The 18,754-nt window shown below is 35.1% G+C and overlaps 2 protein-coding genes and 1 long non-coding RNA gene across 17 annotated transcripts in view; 1 reads left to right on the top strand and 2 right to left on the bottom strand.

Annotated features, from left to right (window-relative positions):
• The window catches only part of LOC102982727 (putative uncharacterized protein C6orf183), a 42,411-nt gene extending 30,453 nt beyond the window's left edge, over nt 1-11,958 (bottom strand). For 2 of the 3 annotated variants that reach the window (XR_003681504.2, XR_008618382.1), the window contains exons 1-3: nt 9,416-11,958; nt 7,410-7,485; nt 7,116-7,190 (exon numbers count right to left, since the gene is read on the bottom strand). The gene's annotated coding sequence lies outside the window, so the exon portion shown is untranslated. The remainder of the gene's footprint in view (nt 1-7,115; nt 7,191-7,409; nt 7,486-9,415) is intronic. The other variant, XM_055087575.1, reaches the window with a different exon arrangement.
• Nucleotides 3,263-18,754, top strand: part of LOC114486976 (uncharacterized) — a 63,594-nt gene continuing 48,102 nt past the window's right edge. For 4 of the 10 annotated variants that reach the window (XR_003681500.2, XR_003681499.2, XR_008618384.1 and 1 more), the window contains exons 1-4: nt 3,263-3,459; nt 5,164-5,271; nt 11,965-12,149; nt 12,976-13,035. This is a non-coding gene — a long non-coding RNA (uncharacterized lncRNA). Of the gene's footprint in view, nt 3,460-5,163; nt 5,272-11,964; nt 12,150-12,975; nt 13,036-14,786; nt 14,969-15,603; nt 15,960-18,754 lie in introns of those variants that run through there. The other 6 variants (XR_003681495.2, XR_008618383.1, XR_003681498.2 and 3 more) reach the window with 4 other exon arrangements.
• The window catches only part of CEP57L1 (centrosomal protein 57 like 1), a 53,601-nt gene continuing 49,292 nt past the window's right edge, over nt 14,446-18,754 (bottom strand). For 3 of the 4 annotated variants that reach the window (XM_007100546.3, XM_028494565.2, XM_028494564.2), the window contains exons 8-11: nt 18,538-18,615; nt 18,181-18,422; nt 17,021-17,165; nt 14,446-14,860 (exon numbers count right to left, since the gene is read on the bottom strand). In XM_007100546.3, coding sequence (XP_007100608.1) covers nt 14,642-14,860; nt 17,021-17,165; nt 18,181-18,422; nt 18,538-18,615 — 684 coding nt within the window. In that variant the 3' untranslated portion in view covers nt 14,446-14,641. Of the gene's footprint in view, nt 14,861-15,987; nt 16,107-17,020; nt 17,166-18,180; nt 18,423-18,537; nt 18,616-18,754 lie in introns of all 4 variants that reach the window. The other variant, XR_447321.3, reaches the window with a different exon arrangement.

An 18,754-nucleotide genomic window follows, 5' to 3' on the forward strand; every position in this document is an offset into this window, starting at 1 on the left:
AAAAAAAAAAAAAAAAAAAAAAAAAAAGTTTGTATTTCTAATCAAAGTGAATCCTTGAACAAATTCGACTAGCTTAATAATGCTGTCTTAAAACAAGTATATGTCTCTTTCCTGATCTTATCACAATGTGAATTAAAATGTTAGCATACTAGTATAACTCATGAAAGGCTTGGGTTTGTTTCCACAAACCCAAAAAAAACGAATTAATTAAACTTTATAGAAATTTTTCTAATTTCTAAATTTTTTTTTTTTTTGGCTGCACCTCTCGGCTTGTGGGATCTTAGTTCCCCAACCAGGGTTCAAACCCTAACACGTGGCAGAGAAATGGCTGAGTCCTAACCACTGGACTGCCAAGGAATTCCCTCTAATTCCTAAATTAATATTAAATTGAGTTAATCATTTAATTAATAATCCTTGGATACAAATTACAATATCTAAGCAAGGCATTTGTGGAGAATGAAACAAATACTGGGTCAACAAACATAGTTTTAACATACACCTGGTTTTGCTTTTATACACTGTAAGTGACAATTAATAGGTTGAAAAGATATATATGAGAAACTGAGATATGTTGGTATATTCCTTTTTAAGAAATGTAGAGGAATATTTATGTGTCTGTAAAGAGGTGTATATGCAAAATGATGAATTTTTATTTCCCATGATGAATATCATGGGAAAAGGAAATTGACTTTGTCTTAAAGTAAAATTGTCTGGTTGTGCCAGAATGTTAGCTAGATGTAAATGAATTTATTTATAAGATGAAGGAAAGACTTGTGAATCCTACTCTATAAAATATGGAGGGCATCCAAAAGAGTAGAACTAGAATTTGGATTTTCTTTTCTGTTAAATTGATAAATTAATCTTTGAGTATATGTTTACTTGGAACAAAAAGCAGTTAAAAAGTATTTAGTGCCCAAATAGCAGAGGTTTCTTGCATTACCAAAATACTCTTGAGAGCCTAACATTTTGTGCTTTTGCCATACCTTTGAACTGTTTGTTTAAACAAAAGTTCCTCATCTTTGAAAAGGTTCCGTAATAAGTATCATTACTTGATGCTTAGTTTATTTTAAATATTGCCTGTAAACTTTATTCTTTAATCACTTACTCATATCTTTTCTCCTCTGATTACATTTTTTGATATTGCATTTCCCAAATTCAGCCCCCAAATTCAGAATAAACAACTCTTTACTATGTCTTTTATACCAAAGTTGTCTTTGGGGTTTCCTAAACAGCTGCCAGACAGCCACAAAGGTTTGCTCATTTATCCTATAAAAGGAGTGTTAAAAATGATATGTTCGATATACTCCAGATTATTTATTAGCTCAAAACTACTGTAAAAGTCATCCTGCTTATCAAGTCCTCAATATGAAAAGAACTTGCAAATCAGTAAGAGGAGTTTAACTTAATTGCCTTTAAGTAAAATGCATTAATATAAAATAAAGATACTTTAGTAATTGTGCAACTTTCAGGTTGGACAGAAATACAGTCATGTCCATCTACAAAAATTGGCACAAAACCTATTTTTAAAAATTAATTTTTTAAAAGAAATATTTTGTTTCCAGTTGACAATCCCAAGATGTTTTATGGGACAAATTAAAAGAACATGGAGACTACTTAATGCCTACTCTGTCCATAATATAGTTTTTCTCTCAAGGTAATTATTAACTAAATCCTCATAAAGTGATTATGTGTTATTTCAGAAAAAAGGGATTTCACTCTTCAGTATTCTATCATTGTTAGCTATTACAAATTAACATGAGCCACTGAGTCTTGTCATCCATAGATAGTTTCTGCTTTTTCCTTACATTTGCCCAGTCTTAAGTCCCTATTATGAGCTACACAGACCAGAAATTGAGTCTTCTGGCAGAAACATGAAAACAGTGAAAGCCTCAGTAAAGACTTTTATCATACTCATAACTGTTGACTCTACAGGGAGTAGACTCATGGAAGCAGACTTTTCAGTATAAGCTGATGTCAGCATGACAAACAAATAACTGTCAGACTACCAAAGATAGAGTCAGGATTTCTAGGATTCTTTAAATCCAGAAGCAGATGACTCTGTGAAATAGATTGCTTCACCCACAATCAGAAAAACAAGAATTATTTACCCAGGAGTAAATTAGTTAATTATGACTAATGTTCTATATCTAATGGACATATAAGAAAAATTCCTTTCTTCTTTATTTCAAACTCTCTATTGGCCACACTTGTATAAACTGGAATGAAACACTCTTTAAATGGCATCATGTTCCAACAGAGCCTTTGGAATTCAGAAAAAAAAATTCTATGAAAATTCTCAATATAGCTTAAAAGTAATACATTATTAGAGAAACATAAAAATTATGATTCTGGAAAAAATGACATAAAAAACTACTCCAAAATAGTAAAATTGGTTAAAATTACACAAAATACCTTTACTTAGTTCCTTACTTTTCATGGCCATGATGCTATTTTACATAGGTTCCATAAAAATATTCTCCTTTCTGCAAGGCAGTTACTTAAAAATTGCTTTTGTAACCATGGCCATGTCTCAAATCTCATTATTAAACAAGGTCCAAGCAACTTGCTTGAGGTGAACTGGATGGTTCTTGGTTCCTGGTCTTGGTATATGAGCTGATAAGAGCAATATTTTACATATAAAAGTAATGACAACCATATGAACTTTACAAAGCCTTCAGACAAAGTTAACTCCTAAATTTTAGTATCATGTGACTCTAGTTTTATTAACCAAATTACAAGGTTTTTGTATATGTAAGTGTGACCTTTCATCAATTTACATAATAAAAACAAATATCAAAGTAATGACATTGAATCAGAAAAACACTAAACAAATTTATGTCGTCAAAGCCATGCCTTAGGAGGAAATTTGAAGGCAAAATTGACACCTTAACCAGAGTAAGCAATGCACACCACATTCCAAAATTAGAAAACGAAATAAAACAACACTGTGTAGTAAAGGATTAACATAGTCTGTCTAGGCTGTGTAAACCTTTCACATTCCGAAGAAAGATTTCACACTTGCTCAATTCCTTGGAGATAACCTCTAAGCCCTTGGAATATTCTGCCTGATAAAAACGTTTTTAGTTTACCTGGGAGTCTTATGCCCTGCCAGATAATCTATGCTAACAATGTGATTTATGGTGGGGGCTTTCAGCCATTTAGTATCAGCTTAACCTCTAGAGGGGATGGAGACTGAAGGTCAGTCACATGTGCAGTCAGCCATGCTATGTGACCAGCGCACAATTATAAAACCTGGACACCAAAGCTCAGAGGAGCTTCCTTGGTTGGCCATATTCCAAGCATATCACACATCGTTGCTAGAATTAAGTGCTGTCTGAATGACTTCACTGGAAGAGGACAAGTAGTAGCTCATGCCTGGTGCTTCCTGGACTTTGCCTTATATCCATTTTTGAGTTGCTGATTTAAACTTGTGTCTTTTTGCTGTAATAAGCCATAACCGTGAGTATAATAGCTTTTCTGAGTTCTATGTATTCTTTAGTGAGTCACTGAACCCAACGGTGACCTTGGGGACCCCTGAAAACACACTTTGCAACCCTGAGATAAACTAATATCATCAAAAACAGTCAATCGGCCTGGCTCTTGTTTCCCCAGTAAATGAAACCTTGAGTCTTTCCTGTAAGTTATTCTCTGATAAAAACAACAGTATCCCTGATTTTGGTAATGCTGATGTCTGAAGATATGTGATGACTTTTTTGGATATGACAATTATGTGAGAAAACTGCTGTTTTCCACCTTGAAGAGAGTAACTGTAAACTTGATGACCTTGGTATTTTTGTAAGTTATTTTTTTCTTTTAAATACTTGTCATATCTTTAATTTGTGAAAGCTATCCTTCTATAGCTTGGACTCCCTTACAAATCTTGTTTGCATATAAACTCCTTTTCTTTTCTGAATGCTTTAGTCTCTGAGTGGTTTATGTTTTATTTCAGCCAGTGGTAGTTTGTATCAATAGTACTTCCGTAGACTGATTAAGAGAATCAAACTTCACTTTCTGCAGAATATCTGTAGAAATGCTCAGAAGTGGCTCTGGGAATTAGAAATCACAGGAAAACACTCTACCTAAATATCAAAGGCACAGCCCTCACTCTACTTGAGAGCTATTCTGTAAAAGAACAAAGCGAAAAGGACCCTCTCTGAAAATTTAGCTTAGGTGCCCAATATTTAAATCACAACACAAGACAGAAGCATTGTATGTAATATTGATATAAATTCTTCCAAGTTTATCAAACCAAAGAAAATCATAAAATCATAGAATAAGTTTCTAAAAGACCAGTTCCTTTTGAGATTAAAGTAAAACATAGAACTTCTTAACCTAGAAATAATTTCTTTTAATTCTGGTACTGAATTTCCCAGCTTTAAATTTGTGGCTTAGCTTATTTTGGGGAAAATGAAGGTAATTTTTTTATCTTGTGCTCCAACATTCAATATTTAAGATATTAATAGGGCTATTCTTTCACATGTATTACATATTTGGGGTTTAGCTATATCTGAAAATATATTTTTAAAGTATTAAAGGTACTTTTTCTTTTGCTAGAAATTATAAATTATAACACCAAAAATGTTCCATGGAATTCTCAAGAGTATTTTAAAATTTAATTTTAAATGTGTTTCCTGTGTACCAATAGGGTTTATGTTTTGAATAACACATTTGTGAAGTTAAAAGAACCTACAGTGATGAAAAGTGAAATACTTTCCAATTCAGAAAGAAGATTCTGGACAAGTGCCCTGTAAACAGCAATCTTATATTTCAGGCAAGAAATGATTCACATTCTGTACTAGTTCAGTAATAGATTTTTCAGAGAAATACCCTACAAGTCAATGTACCCTTAACTTTAAGGAAAACTAACCAAAGAATATCTTCCAAGGTTTTTCAGAACTTATCCTTAAAATTTACTTAATCAGATTAAACTTAATCAGATTAAACAAAATTAGGTCAAAAGTATATTATTTTAACTACAACTAGAAGGTCTGGCTCACATTACAATCCTCTTTTCATAAAGACTAAAATCTATTTAATGATTTAAGTACCTTTAATAATTTGTAGTGGTGAATAAACTTTCACAAGTGACTAGAATCCTATTATAATGAACATCATTCTAATGTTCACTTCCTTATGGCACTTCTTCCTATGTTCTGACCATAGCCCAGAGCTGATACGGCCATGAAGAAATATGTTGAAAAGGATATCAAAAGTCACAGAAATACAGCCTCTCAGTTGGTAGTTATTTCATTTAATGAAGGCATTTTTCCGGTAAGATATTTATATACTCCCAAGTATATTTATATACTCCCATTCACTCATTTAAAAATATTTTATCAGCTCAGTAAAATGACATGTTTTTAAAGAGTGTCATGTGGGTGGTACATCAGGTTTTAAATTGTGTTAATAGTGTTGTTGACTGTTGATACTCAGACAAATAGGGTTTGTCAAGGGATAAATTTTTGCTCATTTCAGATTCAAGACATGCACACAGTTTTTCTCCCACAAATCTCATTTTTTTATGCATTTTAAAATTGTCTCAAGCACCATACAGAAAAAAATTTCTTTCCTATCCATAAGACCCAAGCTTGGTTAGATTCCACACAGAGGCACTGTCTAGATAGAAACAATGGGTGAGGAATAACAGGGCCATTTGTTAAGGAATTCATGTTGAATATATTTATTTGTATCCACATTAGAAAAACAACACTCCTCTAATGTAGGTTGGCTAGTGTTTTGAAAACAGTATTCTATAGACCAGCAAATGTAAATACCGTTACATTTAAAATGGGACTTCTATCTGTAGAACATACAAAACAAATTTGAAATGGTATTTCTGGGGTAAACAGTAGTCTGCCACAAGCCATAGCAGGGGATTTGGGAGTATTCCTGTTTTATTTTATTTATTTTATATTTATATATTTGTTTGTTTATTTAGGCTGCGCCGGGTCTTAGTTGCCACATGCGGGATCTTCCTTGTGGCATGTTTAGTTGCAGCATGTGGGCTCTTAGTTGTGGTATGCATGTGGGATCTAGTTCCCGGACCAGGGATTGAACTGGGCCCCCTGCATTGGGAGCACACAGTCTTACCCACTGGACCACCAGGGAAGTCCTCAGGAGTATTCCTATTTTAAACTGGCTATCTCACTTTCCTCTACAACATCTTTCAAATTCATTCTCTTTGAACATTTATTAAGAGCTGGCTTTTTCTTTTCCAAATAACATTTAGGAATACATTTTAAATTATAATTCAGTACTCACAAAGTTTCATAAAACACCGCTACCTTCTCTGTGTGATGCACTCTGATAGTTTCATTGCTATTGTATATTATTTTCAAAATGTTGGTAGTGACCCACTAAACTGATTTCACAATCCATTAATAAGATATGAGCTACAGTTTGAAAGCTATTGACCTGGTCTAAGTGATAAGGAAGATGAAGTATGAGGAAACTGAATGGCTTAAATTCATAAGGAAAGTGACTGGCAATCATCTGCATAATTCTGTGCAAGTCAATAATTGGCCTCTGGAATATAATTTGTCTCTATATTATTTTTCTGTTGCAGTCTAAATCATTATTGCTTGACTTTTGCCCCCCTCACTCTCCACTCCCTTCCCATTTACTTCCATGTTTCATACCCATTCTTTCTACTCATGTCTTTGAATTTGATGCTTGTTATGTGGCAGTACTTGTTTGAGATTACTAGGTGAACTGGTATCTTCAATCAACAAGCCTATAGAAAATTAAGAATCCGAGACCAATTCTGCCATATATATAAAGATAGCAAATGAAGAAATACAAACAGGCCAACTTTATCTATCAATGGTTGAAAACAAAGGTTTGGTAGGCAAACATTTTTAGAGCATCTATTCTGTGCTGGTCATTATACCTCTGTGTCACCTATTGTTTTTTTCCTTGTATGTTTATGCATAAGTCTTATCTCCCCTATCAGACTATAAGCAACTTGAAGACAGAATCCATGTATAATGTGTCTTTGAATCTCCCGTAGCAACTAGCACAGTATCTTGAGATCAACAAATCCTTGATTATTAGAGATCAATAAATACTTGCTGAATGAACAAGTCAAACACACCAATATACAAGTAAAGAACTACCTTGGTTCTCAAACCTCTTCCTCTTAGCATCATAATATCAAAGAAAGCATCATTCTGAGTGCCTGTTGTCTGTGCCTGCAAAGAAACAAATAATAAAATACTGAAGTATTCTTAACTAGTGGTTATGTAAAATATGGTCACATATCCTTAAAAGATGAAACAGCAGAATAGCTGAACTGGTGCCTGAAACGGCAGTACCTGACCCAATATGCTCACTCCAGATAAGACCACATAATAACGTTAATGTATTTTCATGAAATGTAATTATTAAATATTTATTGAGAGGCTACTTACACGGGGCAGGTATTATGCTAGGTGCTGGGCTACAGCGGTGAGCAAGAAAGAATCTTGCCCTCAGGGAGCTTTCAGTCTATGGGAAGACAAACAAACAAATGATAACAAGAAAATGTGCAAAGTGCAAAGATAGGAAAAATACCCAGAAAAGGCAGCTAAGCCAGAATTTGGAGCAGGTAGGGGTGTGAAGAGGAGGCTTAAAGAGAGCTTCTTAGGGGCAGCAGTTAGCTGAGACCTGAAGAATGAGGGGAAGTTAGACAAGCAAAATCTGTGCAGAAAGTATGGTGGATAACTTCATCTTTATTTTAAAAGATTATTCTAGAAAGCTGATTATACCATTCACAGAACTTTTTATCTTCCTTTGACAGAAAATTCATAATGCCCAACATTCCACCTCCAACCTGGATCCAGTCTCCCAACATTACAGACTGTTGAACTGGTCATTTACAAGTCTTATATTGTCAAAAAAAAACACCTCAGAGCATAAAGTAACAAGAGATCAATTTGCTTCTCTAATATTTTCTGTTAAAACTGTTAAACACATAAGATACAATGGACCGTGCATATATAATAAAAATATATTTCTTCAGTGGGGGTTCTAATGATTGCCTATGGCATCTAGTAGGCTCTTGCACCAAATGAGAATGCAATGACACTGTACCCATAAGGAGAACACTCCCAAAAAACCCACCAGGAAAAAAATCCACCTGATTCTTTAAGTAAACCATTTACAGCTATACTCAAAACAAACTCTGACCTAGACAATATTTTAAAACTTTAACTTTACAATTTTGTTATGTCTAATTTTCCTTACGTAACAAAATACAAAAAAAAAAAGGAATTAAAGGAGGAAAGTTACATGAAAATAAATACATAGGTTATGAAGAAAAAAGCTGAGGCATTGGCAAGGTCTATTTAATTACTGAGAAGTGAATTTATTTTCACATCAGTGACAAGTCAATTATTTTTATTTATCCTCATTTTACTTTAATTAAAAGGTGCCATTGCACCCATAAAGAATTTTTTAAATCCCACAGATGCTCTTATGCCTTAGATAGGTTTGTCTTGTTGTACATCTGGGAGTCAGCTTATACTTATCTAAACTTCACATACAATTAAATGTTGTCCGTAGGTACAGCTTTAGTTACAGCTGAATAGAGTTCCAGGAAACCCCATTAGGAGTTTCACTATTTACTCTACACCAACAATGGCAGCTGGTGCATTTTTGGCCACAGTGAGCACTCCTTCCACTGCGCATAACCAACCCACCCTTTCCCCCGAGTATGAAGTCTCACAAGTCAAATTTTAATTTAACTTTTGATGTTTTTTTTGTTTTTTTGGTTTTTTTTTGGTACGCGGGCCTCTCACTGTCGTGGCCTCTCCCGTTGCGGAGCACAGGCTCTGGACGCGCAGGCCCAGTGGCCACGGCTCATGGGCCCAGCCGCTCCGCGACATGTGGCATCCTCCCGGACCGGGGCACGAACCCGTGTCCCCTGCATCGGCAGATGGACTCTCAACCACTGCGCCACCAGGGAAGCCCTAACTTTTGATGTTTTATCATGGGTTAAGAATACTACATTATAGTTAAAATTTTATTTTTAAAGTAAGAAGGCTGTACAAAAAACTCAGAAATAATTTTCAAGCACACCATCCTAGCCAGTTAGCCCACTGTATTAAGTATCTCCTTCTTTAATCTCATACTGCTAAAAACTGAGCATTTCCCTCCAACCCTCCTACCTTTAGCTTCAACCTGATAAATAAGGCCATGTTGCCAATGACCCACACAAGTACAGTTAATTCAAGATTCCAGCTCCTAGTTCCAAGTTTAGAATAGTCACAATACCTCCTGCTTCAGACACTCAAACTTTCTAGTTTCACAGTTTCATCAAAGTTGAGACCTGTCTTGGCTAAAAAGTTCCAATTTCATTTTTTTCAATTTCTGATTAAATAAAAAACAAACAAACCTGTTTTTTTTACTTAAGTGAACAAAATCAATGATATCCTACCGAGTTTCTGCTAGGCAGAGCACAGCTGCGGGGTTGCTACAGCAACTCTTGTACACTGACCATAGACTGCCCCATCCAGGAAGGAAATCATTTGCTCCACCCCCTGAGGAGTCAAAGGCAAGCAGCAGTCTGTGAGCAGACACATTTTGAGTTCAGTAATTGTGATCGAGCAACGAGAGACCATTCCTTATTGTCTTTCCTAATAAATGTCACCCCAACAACACAACTCCACACCAAGTTGCTGTGTGTGATTATGTATTTCTGCACCATAGTAGGACTATACTCTTTACCCACCCCCCACTAGAAACCTGAGCCAGGAAACAAGCCAAAGCAATTTCCTCCCAGGCACATAGAAAAAAAAAAAAAGTAAATTTGAATATTCTCACTTTTTTTCATTTTTGCGGTACGCGGGCCTCTCACTGTTGTGGCTTCTCCCATTGCGGCTTCTCCCGTTGCGGAGCACAGGCTCCGGATGCGCAGGCTCAGCGGCCATGGCTCACGGGCCCAGCCGCTCCGCGGCATGTGGGATCTTCCCAGACCAGGGAACGAACCCGTGTCCCCTGCATCGGCAGGCGGACTCTCAACCACTGCACCACCAGGGAAGCCCATTCTCACCTTTTTGAAGAGTACCTTTTGGCTCTTGCTTTCAGGCTTTAACCCATGCAAACTTAGGTTCTACGACAATTTTTTCTTTTTTTTGGGTACTCAGATCTAACATTTATTGAGTTTTTATTCAGTGCCAACACTTCTGCTGGGTCCTTTGACATGTTATTTCGTTTAATCTTACAACAATCCTATGAAGTAGGTAGTAATATAATCCCACCTTTACAAGTAAGAAATGGAGGCTCCAAAAAGTTATTTGATCATCCAAACTACTAAGTGGCAGAATCACAACATGAACCCAAGTCTCCTAATTCTGAAATCTGTTTTTTCTACTACACTACACTGATTTTGCAAGAAATATCTCAATTCTTAATTGAAATATTCAAGTGTTCCTTAAATGAATTTAATTTTTTATGGTAATTTGTTTTAGTAATACATTTCCACAAGTAATGACTTCACTACTGATAAATCTATTCGGCCATTGTCCTAAGTGCATAGAAAACAAAGGCACAGAAAGATAGGGCTGCATTAATAGTCCTGGTGAGTTTTTTGCTAAGTATAAACTACAGCACTCACATTCTTTTTTTTTTTTTTTTTAAGCATAATTGAAATTTATTTTCTTTTTATATAGAAAAAGAAAAAACTTAAATTTACACATTACCGAACACCAGCACATTTTATTATTGATGATTTGAGATAAGTTTGCTTTGTAAATTAAGACTGAAGGTTAACACATTGAGAATGAGCACTGTAAGCAGATATAGAGGGTGTGTGTGTGTACTGTAAATATATATAATATATAAATATATATTTATATATTATATATATACACATAATCTTGTAAGAAAGGAAACAAATAAATTAGCTCCCATATTAAATATCAAATATCAGGCTTAAACTGGCCTAGTACATAGTTTTCTAGGATTTATGATTATGATTCATTAAAGTTATATGACTTACTAATGTAAAGACCTCAAGCTGTTAGACATATTCTCAAGAAGGAAAAAACAAACGAAAAACAAACAAAAATAACCTACAACAACAAAAAAACAGTGAACTTAGTACAGAGCCCTGCACATAATAAAATGTTTGGCAAATGTTTGTTAAATGCAAAGATCTTCAAGAGTTACTGTGATGCTGGTAGCCAGCCAGTGTCCCAGGTATCTACCCTCTCTAATTAGCTACAACAAAGCCTGCTCTTTTCTGTCTCCTGAGGTCAGCCCTTTGGTGAGAAGGGAAGAAAGGTACACAATATCAAACAGCTTAAGTGGAATACTGACAAGAGGGAAAAAGAAGCCAAATATACGAAACTAAGAATCTAATTTATCTTATGCTACCCAAGTCCCCTCCAAATCTGAAAAGGCAACTGCTCCCAGGCACTCAGAAATGGGAGGAAAGGATTATTGTTTGGGTGAGGTGATTGGCTGGAAAAAGCCCTGAAATGTTTCAAAATATTCTGGACTACTGTATTCCTGATTCAGGTGGTATGTTAAACAACAATGTGCTTGTGTCTGCTCTTTGCCTTATCTGATGACATTAACAAAGCAGCCAGTCTAGCAGTAAAGCTGAAGTATCTCTGGAATAGGAAGGGAAGAAGGGGAAAGGGAAAAATCTGCAAACCTTTGAATTAATTTTACTATTTTTATAATGTGCATCAGGGTTGTTTGCTGTAGTCCTGATTGAAAAATGTATCAGTAATCATTAAGTCATTGTTTTAGTAAGTGTGTAAAGGTCATTTGTTGCTGTTATTCAGGATGTAACAATAATGACTTTATCTTTAAAACAGTAGATGGTACTGTGAACAGACTGTCACAGGGAATTGCCGAGATATAGATCAGTTTGGGAGTTGGTGGCAGGAAATTAGAATGAGATACAGAGCAAAGTGTCAACAGCAGCAAGTCTGCATATCTGCCATTTTTTATCAGTTGTTTTTTTTTTTTTTTAAGCAGTGAAGAGGAGACCTGGATGAAAAGATCTCTAGAAAAAAGAGAGGAAATTCCTGCAGAATGTATATAGAATAGTGGAATTGGATTCACAAAAGGAGACATCATCTAATGGAGTTAAGTTCAAGTCTTTCCAAACTTGGAACACATGCAAAACCTTAATCCAACGTCAGATTTTTAAAAAATGTGTAAGTAATTTTAAATTAATTGTATAAGGCTGTCAGCAATTATCATTTATGTTTTTATATATAAAATCACGAATATATTAAGCAACCATTCAAAGTAGTTTATTCAATGTTCTAATGTTATTCTTTAAACAGATGAAGGAAATCAGAAGTTAACACTTAGAAAATGTCTCCCTATGTAAAGAATCAAGATTTCAGTAGAAAAGAGTATCATAGAAGACAGCCACGATTCAGTTAGTATGTAGCCAAGATTGCTGAGAAGGTGAAGTTCATGAATCAAAATTAAGGGTAAAATCAGGAAATTGAATGACTAATACCAGAGAGAGGAAAGGGTCTTTGAAGGAACTAAGCAAATATGATCTTGGATAGATTATCTCGGCACATGGCTTTCAAAGGAAAGGACAATGGTTAGGAAAATAAGGAAAAAAAGGAAGACCGTGAAACAAGATGAAACTCTGAGATAATGATGGAAATAACCTGAAGAAATGTCAATTTTAACCTCTGTTCTACAACCACAGTTTCCAAAGATTTTATTTTTGATGATGGTGATTATTATTATTAAAACAAAACTTATGCTAACTAGAACAATTTTACCACTGCTTTCTCATTCTCAAGTTCTCTATTTGATTCATTTCTGGTTAATTAGTTTCACCTTCTGTTGGAGTTTTAGGTGTTTTTTTTTTTAACATTTATATTGGAGTATAATTGCTTTACAATGGTGTGTTAGTTTCTGCTGTATAACAAAGTGAATCAGCTATACGTATACATATATCCCCGTATCTCCTCCCTCTTGTGTCTCCCTCCCACCCTCCCTATCCCACCCGTCTAGGTGGACACAAAGCACCGAGCACTCACATTCTTGAGGAGAAAAGGCAAAGTTGAAAAATAGGTAAGGTGATGAAACTGAGTTTAGACGAAGCAGTCTGTGGAACATCTCTGGGGCTGAGGTGCTGTAAAGGGAGAGGGAGTGAAAGTGGGTGAAGGACAAATGTACTATTTGAACCAAAGGGAGAGAAACTTTTATCTCAGCCATTAGTTGCTTTCAAGGACAATTCCAAGTATAAATGTGCCGATTTTCAGTCATCTCCCCACTTCAGGTATGGAAAGGTCTTCTAACAGCACCTCTTCTCTCAATGAGACTGAATCATAGTTTTCCTCCTCCCCCAACAGAGGGTCCACAATTACCCTCTTTCTCCTACACACACTTTTTGGGATTTCCTAGGAGGATATAAAGACTGTCTTTTAAAAAATTGCTTTTCCTAGCTCCCCAAGATGTTGATCTTTTTATTCTTTCACACCTATAGCTTGAACATCCCCCCAGCTGTAGATAAAGATGTACCTCCCAATCTGTCCCTTTGTTATCACCATCTCTTAAACTGCTACCCTATCTTCTGAGCTCCTCACTTCTGTTATGCCTTTTCTGTCAGTCTTCTAGTTCTACTTCAGTTGATGACTCCAGTTCTCTAGTTGCCCCAAAGGATTCTGATGAGAAACCAAATAAGTTCAGAAGAGTTGTACTAGTTTCCATAGGCTTCTGGAAAGATAGGTCAACAAATGTAAATTTATTAAAAAGCATATATGTACAAAGAAATCTCTTATGGCACCACTAATCAAAATATCAAAAATATAGTTATAGGGGCTTCCCTGGTGGTGCAGTGGTTGGGGGTCCGCCTGCTGATTCGGGGGGCGCGGGTTCGTTCCCCGGTGCGGGAGGATCCCGCGTGCCGCGGGGCAGCTGGGCCCGTGGGCCGTGGCCGCTGGGCCTGCGCGTCCGGAGCCTGTGCTCCGCGGCGGGAGAGGCCGCGGCGGTGAGGGGCCCGCGTACCGCAAAAAAAAAAAAAAAAAAAAAAAAAAAATATATAGTTAGTAAGATCAAAAAAACCAAAGCTAGATTTGTAAAAGAGAATGGGAATAGCAGAGAAAGGCTTCCACGGCTGAGTTACTGTCATATAAAAATTAAGTAACTATGGGTTCCTATTTGTAATTGTCATAAAAACTTGGGCTAAAGGCCTCTTCCCAAAGCTTTTCCCTTTCCAAAAAAGAAAAACATTTCCCAGCTCTAAAACAAGATAGGGAGGAAGCACCAGGAAAGTAAAAAGACCCTTCTGTTAATTTTATATTGGTTCTTAAGGTTCCAAGCCTACTAAATGAAAAAGTGTTACGGCACTTGTATCTCAAATTTAACCCAATTTAAAAAATCATCAGTCTAGTATAATTTTTTAAATTTAGCTTAAGGTATCTGCAAAGTGAACAATGTTTCTAACACATGGTGAGATTAGATACTTCAGTCAATAAGAAAAACAAGAAAGCAATCATTTAATATTTGGGGCTCTTAGGAGGTCATTAGGCACTAATTTTAAAATACTACAGTTTGACACTTTATAGAGGCTAGAAACATAATTCAAAATTTCATAAAGGTATATTAAATTAAAACCACTTTAGATAGTTCAAGATCTCACTGACAAAGTTCATTTAAGGTGACAATTTTTACTGTGTTACTGTTCCCACATGATATCATCTCTTCTCAATTTCATTTGAAGATTATGGACTCGTATTGGACGAAAGTTGCTGTTCTTTTGAGGAGAGTTAGTTAGCAAACATTTTCTGGGGCTATTTTTTATGTTCTTTGATCCTTTACAGTTGCTATCTTCTTTCTGAATAGCTGAAGCTTCACTCATCTTCAAATTCTGAACTTTTTGCTGCAGTTTGTGGACCTGGAGAGAAAAAAATCTAACATTTTAGTCAAAAATATACTTAAAATATACCTTACAATAGATGGATTGGATTGATGGTTTAAAGATTATGTGAAATTAAAAAGTTCGGTAAGTTTTTATTTATTGAATACCTATTAAATGCCTAACACTGTGCTAGTTAGAAATATAATGAATAAAACAATCTTTGCTTTCAAGGAGTTTACTGCTCTTATTAGTGAAATAAAAGCATATATGTGACAACTAGAGAATAATTCAAGCCACAATAACTTTGAGTAGGACAAAAAGTGTATATCTGAGAAGGCTAAAAGTAGGACAAGATCAATGTGGGCTGGAGAAGCTGAGAGGAAGGAATGTTTATGTAAGATATGAAATGGGAAAAATCTGGAGAACAGGGAGGTGAGAGAAGGACCTTTCAGGTGACATTAACAACAAGTGAAGATTTGGTGCTGGGAATGAACATCAAGTTTATAGAGTCTATATATATATATATATATATATATATATATTTTTTTTTTTTTAATTTAAAGTATTCATGAATTTAAAGTACTACTGAATGCCAGTTTAAAAAAAAAAGGCAAAGGAATAACTTTATCTCATTGAGGAGTATCTAGTAATGATTGGGTAGACAGAATTAAACAAAACATAACTCATAAACTAGTCAAAACCCATTTCTTCCAAGTCCAGTCCATTACTCAATCTTTTTTAAAATTTTTAATATTTATTTATTTATTTATTTTGGCCAGGCCACACGGCTTAGCTCCCCAATCATGGATCCAACCTGTGCCCCCTGCAGTGGAAGTGCAGAATCCTAACCACTGGACCGCCAGGGAATTCCCTCCATTACTTAATCTATTTCACTTAAGCACAGCCTAATTTGTAGAGCTGGTCTAGACATTGGCTAAGTATCTGGTGTTCTATTTGTCTAAAAATGCTTGAAAATTTATACTTCTATAGTTATTATGGAATATAAATAATATTTTTCAAAATATTATTTATGTACACACTTCCTAAATTAAAAAAATATGACTATTCTTCTATTCCTTTCAAGTTTCTCCTGTGTGATTCTAAGAAAGTATACAAGTTATATAATCTTCACCCTAACACAATCATACAAAAAATTTACTTACTATAGACTTAAAGGCCAGTAAAGTGAAAATGTTTGCTTCAAAATTTCATTTCCTTCTTTCTTTCTTTATTGGCCATAGAAGAGTAAAGGCAGTAAAATTCTGCATTCTTTATTACTTTCCTATAAAAGTGGGGAAGGCTTAATTGTGAGGTTAATATATCACCAACTTATATGAATGCTGATTATTCCACAGGCAGACAGCTACATGATATGACCTGAGGGTTCCTGGAAAGATTCCCTCTGCTTTCTGTTCCAGTAGCATAATCGTACTAAGAATGGAGTCATTGTCTTGGGATAAAATATAATAGTCCATGATTTTTTCATTAAAATATTAAAACTGTTATGCCATTCTTAGCTGTTAAGAATTTACACACAAGGATAGAGTCCCCCTCATCACCCCTCTAGAGCTAGCTAAGCACAGGTCCCCAGGGAATGGAACACAGCATAGCTTGTTCTGGGAAACTGGAAATAGCAGTTTTAGAGTTGGGGTACTGCTTCAGAAGCCAGGTTTATATATGCATTAGACACCTGTTGACATAAGGGGCTTCATTAAGGCATTAGGGGAGAGAGGGATAAGGGGAAAGAATGCTAAAAGGATAACTGGGAGAGCTGTAAAGCAAATCTAGCCTACCTCTTAATTTTCCCAATGTTATTTTTGAATACATAACTAAACTTTCTTTTCTTTTCTTTTTTTGGCCACACCATGAGGCTTGCAAGATCTTAGTTCCCCAACCAGGGATTGAACCTGGGCCCCAGCAATGAAAGGGCCGAGCCCTAACCACTGGACCACCAGGGAATTTCCCATAACTAAACTTCCTTGTTTCCTTTTCTTTGTATTATCTTGAAGAGTTACATAGGAGGCCATGTTATTTCAATGGACAGATGACTCTATAATAAGCCTAAGGGATTTCTATCTATCATCTTTTCTCTAAGCCATACATACAGGCCTCAAATTTGGAAGGTCATACAGAGATATAACACCGAATCCAGATACGTTATCTTTTCATTAAAATCTTTTACTAAAGCCTTCTTACACTGTCTTGATGCTTCATTAGTTTAGAAATTTGTTCTCCTTTTATTTCCATTTTCTTGACTAAATGTTCTAGTTCACATTCTATGTTTTCACAGACTGATTGGCTTTCAGTTTCTTTCATTTGATTCAGCAGGTCTTGGTACTCCCTATGAAAGAAAAGCAAATATCAAGCACTATTACAGTTTATAGTATATGTCTTTGTCACAATTAGACAATATTCTGTTCCATTGTAAATTTTAATCAGAGTTAAATATTAACCTTCAAAGACAGTCTCTTTCTGTAGGGTTATCAAATTAAATCTATGGTAATTATAAATAGGCTCTTATGATTTGAGATTAGATATATTTAGAAATATCTTAGACTTAGGATCTTAAAGAATCTTAAAAAAAAGGTCTGAATTCTTGATGTTCACAGTTAAATGTAGTAAAATATTCTGATGTCCTCAGCTAGAGGCATTAAGGGACTCTTTTTCATTCCAAGTTTGGAATTCTTAATGTAGAATCTGTGGAAGAATTCCAGCTATAGAAGTATTTGCCTGAGAAATCCCTAGATTTGGTGATAGCCTATTCAAAGAAACACTGCCAATAGAACTAGTTATATCTTCTACAGAGGTCTTAGTTCAACTAGTTGGCCACCCAAATCACATATTTTCTGGAATTTTTGTTGAATATATATTTAAACTTGAAGCTTAAAATATATATCCCATACAGTAATCTTGTTTACTACAGATGCTTCAAACTTGTAATGCAGACCAGCCAGAACCTAAAACAAGAAATTGCTTTCCTATTTGTCTAATGAAATCATTCATTTAACTAAAAAGATTATAAAAAACAAAATCTTTCTTATAAAAGCATTTGTGAGTTACAATTTAAGGTCACCAGACCCCATTTGTTAGAATGACAGAAATATTTGTCTATCAGTTCAGATCTTGGGAATACAGAAACATTTTAAATTGGAAAAAGTAGTAATTACACATAGATAATTAAAATGCAATTTAAATACAACAAATATAATGAAAAATCAATGACAACAAATCTGCAGATCAAAATAAATCCAAATGGCTAAGTAAGACTTTTAGAATTTATAAGTGGCATTGTTTGAAAGACTGAGAAGAAAAAAAGATACCTAAATATCTTGCTACTTCTTCCGATAAATACTTACATAGTCATTTGGTCCAGCTCATCTTGCATTGCCATCAAAAGTTCAGACAAATTGTTACAAATGGAAATGGACTTTTCTGAGTCAGAAGGTACAGCTTCACATTGAGAAGTTTTTCTAGAAGGCTTGTAGAGACATCTAGGTTCAGAAACTTCAGCCAGTTTCTGAAGGATATGTGGCCTGTAATGTTGCATTGTCTGCAGGTTTTGTGTACTTGCATTCCTGGAATGGCCTGCACTGGCAGACTTTGGGGGAAAAGAAATAGCTGAGAACAATTTTAAATAACTGATGGCATTTAAATAGCACTTACAACAAAGCCTGCGTTTATCTGAACAAGTATCCTCATTTTTCCCCTCTCACCTTCTCAGCCACAATAGGCAGTGATCCAAACTTTGAATAAATTTGCTGAGGTGATCCTCTCTTTAAACATTTAGTTTTCTAAATATTGACAAGGGAAAAAGTAAACAAAAAATATTTAAAAAGACATTTATCAAATGCAACATTATTAGCCATTAGGAAAATTCAAGTTACAATGAAACATCACTAAACACCTATTAAAACAGCCAAAAAAAAAAAA

Source organism: Physeter macrocephalus, chromosome 10, assembly GCF_002837175.3.
Source record: "Physeter macrocephalus isolate SW-GA chromosome 10, ASM283717v5, whole genome shotgun sequence".
NCBI lineage: Eukaryota > Metazoa > Chordata > Mammalia > Artiodactyla > Physeteridae > Physeter > Physeter macrocephalus.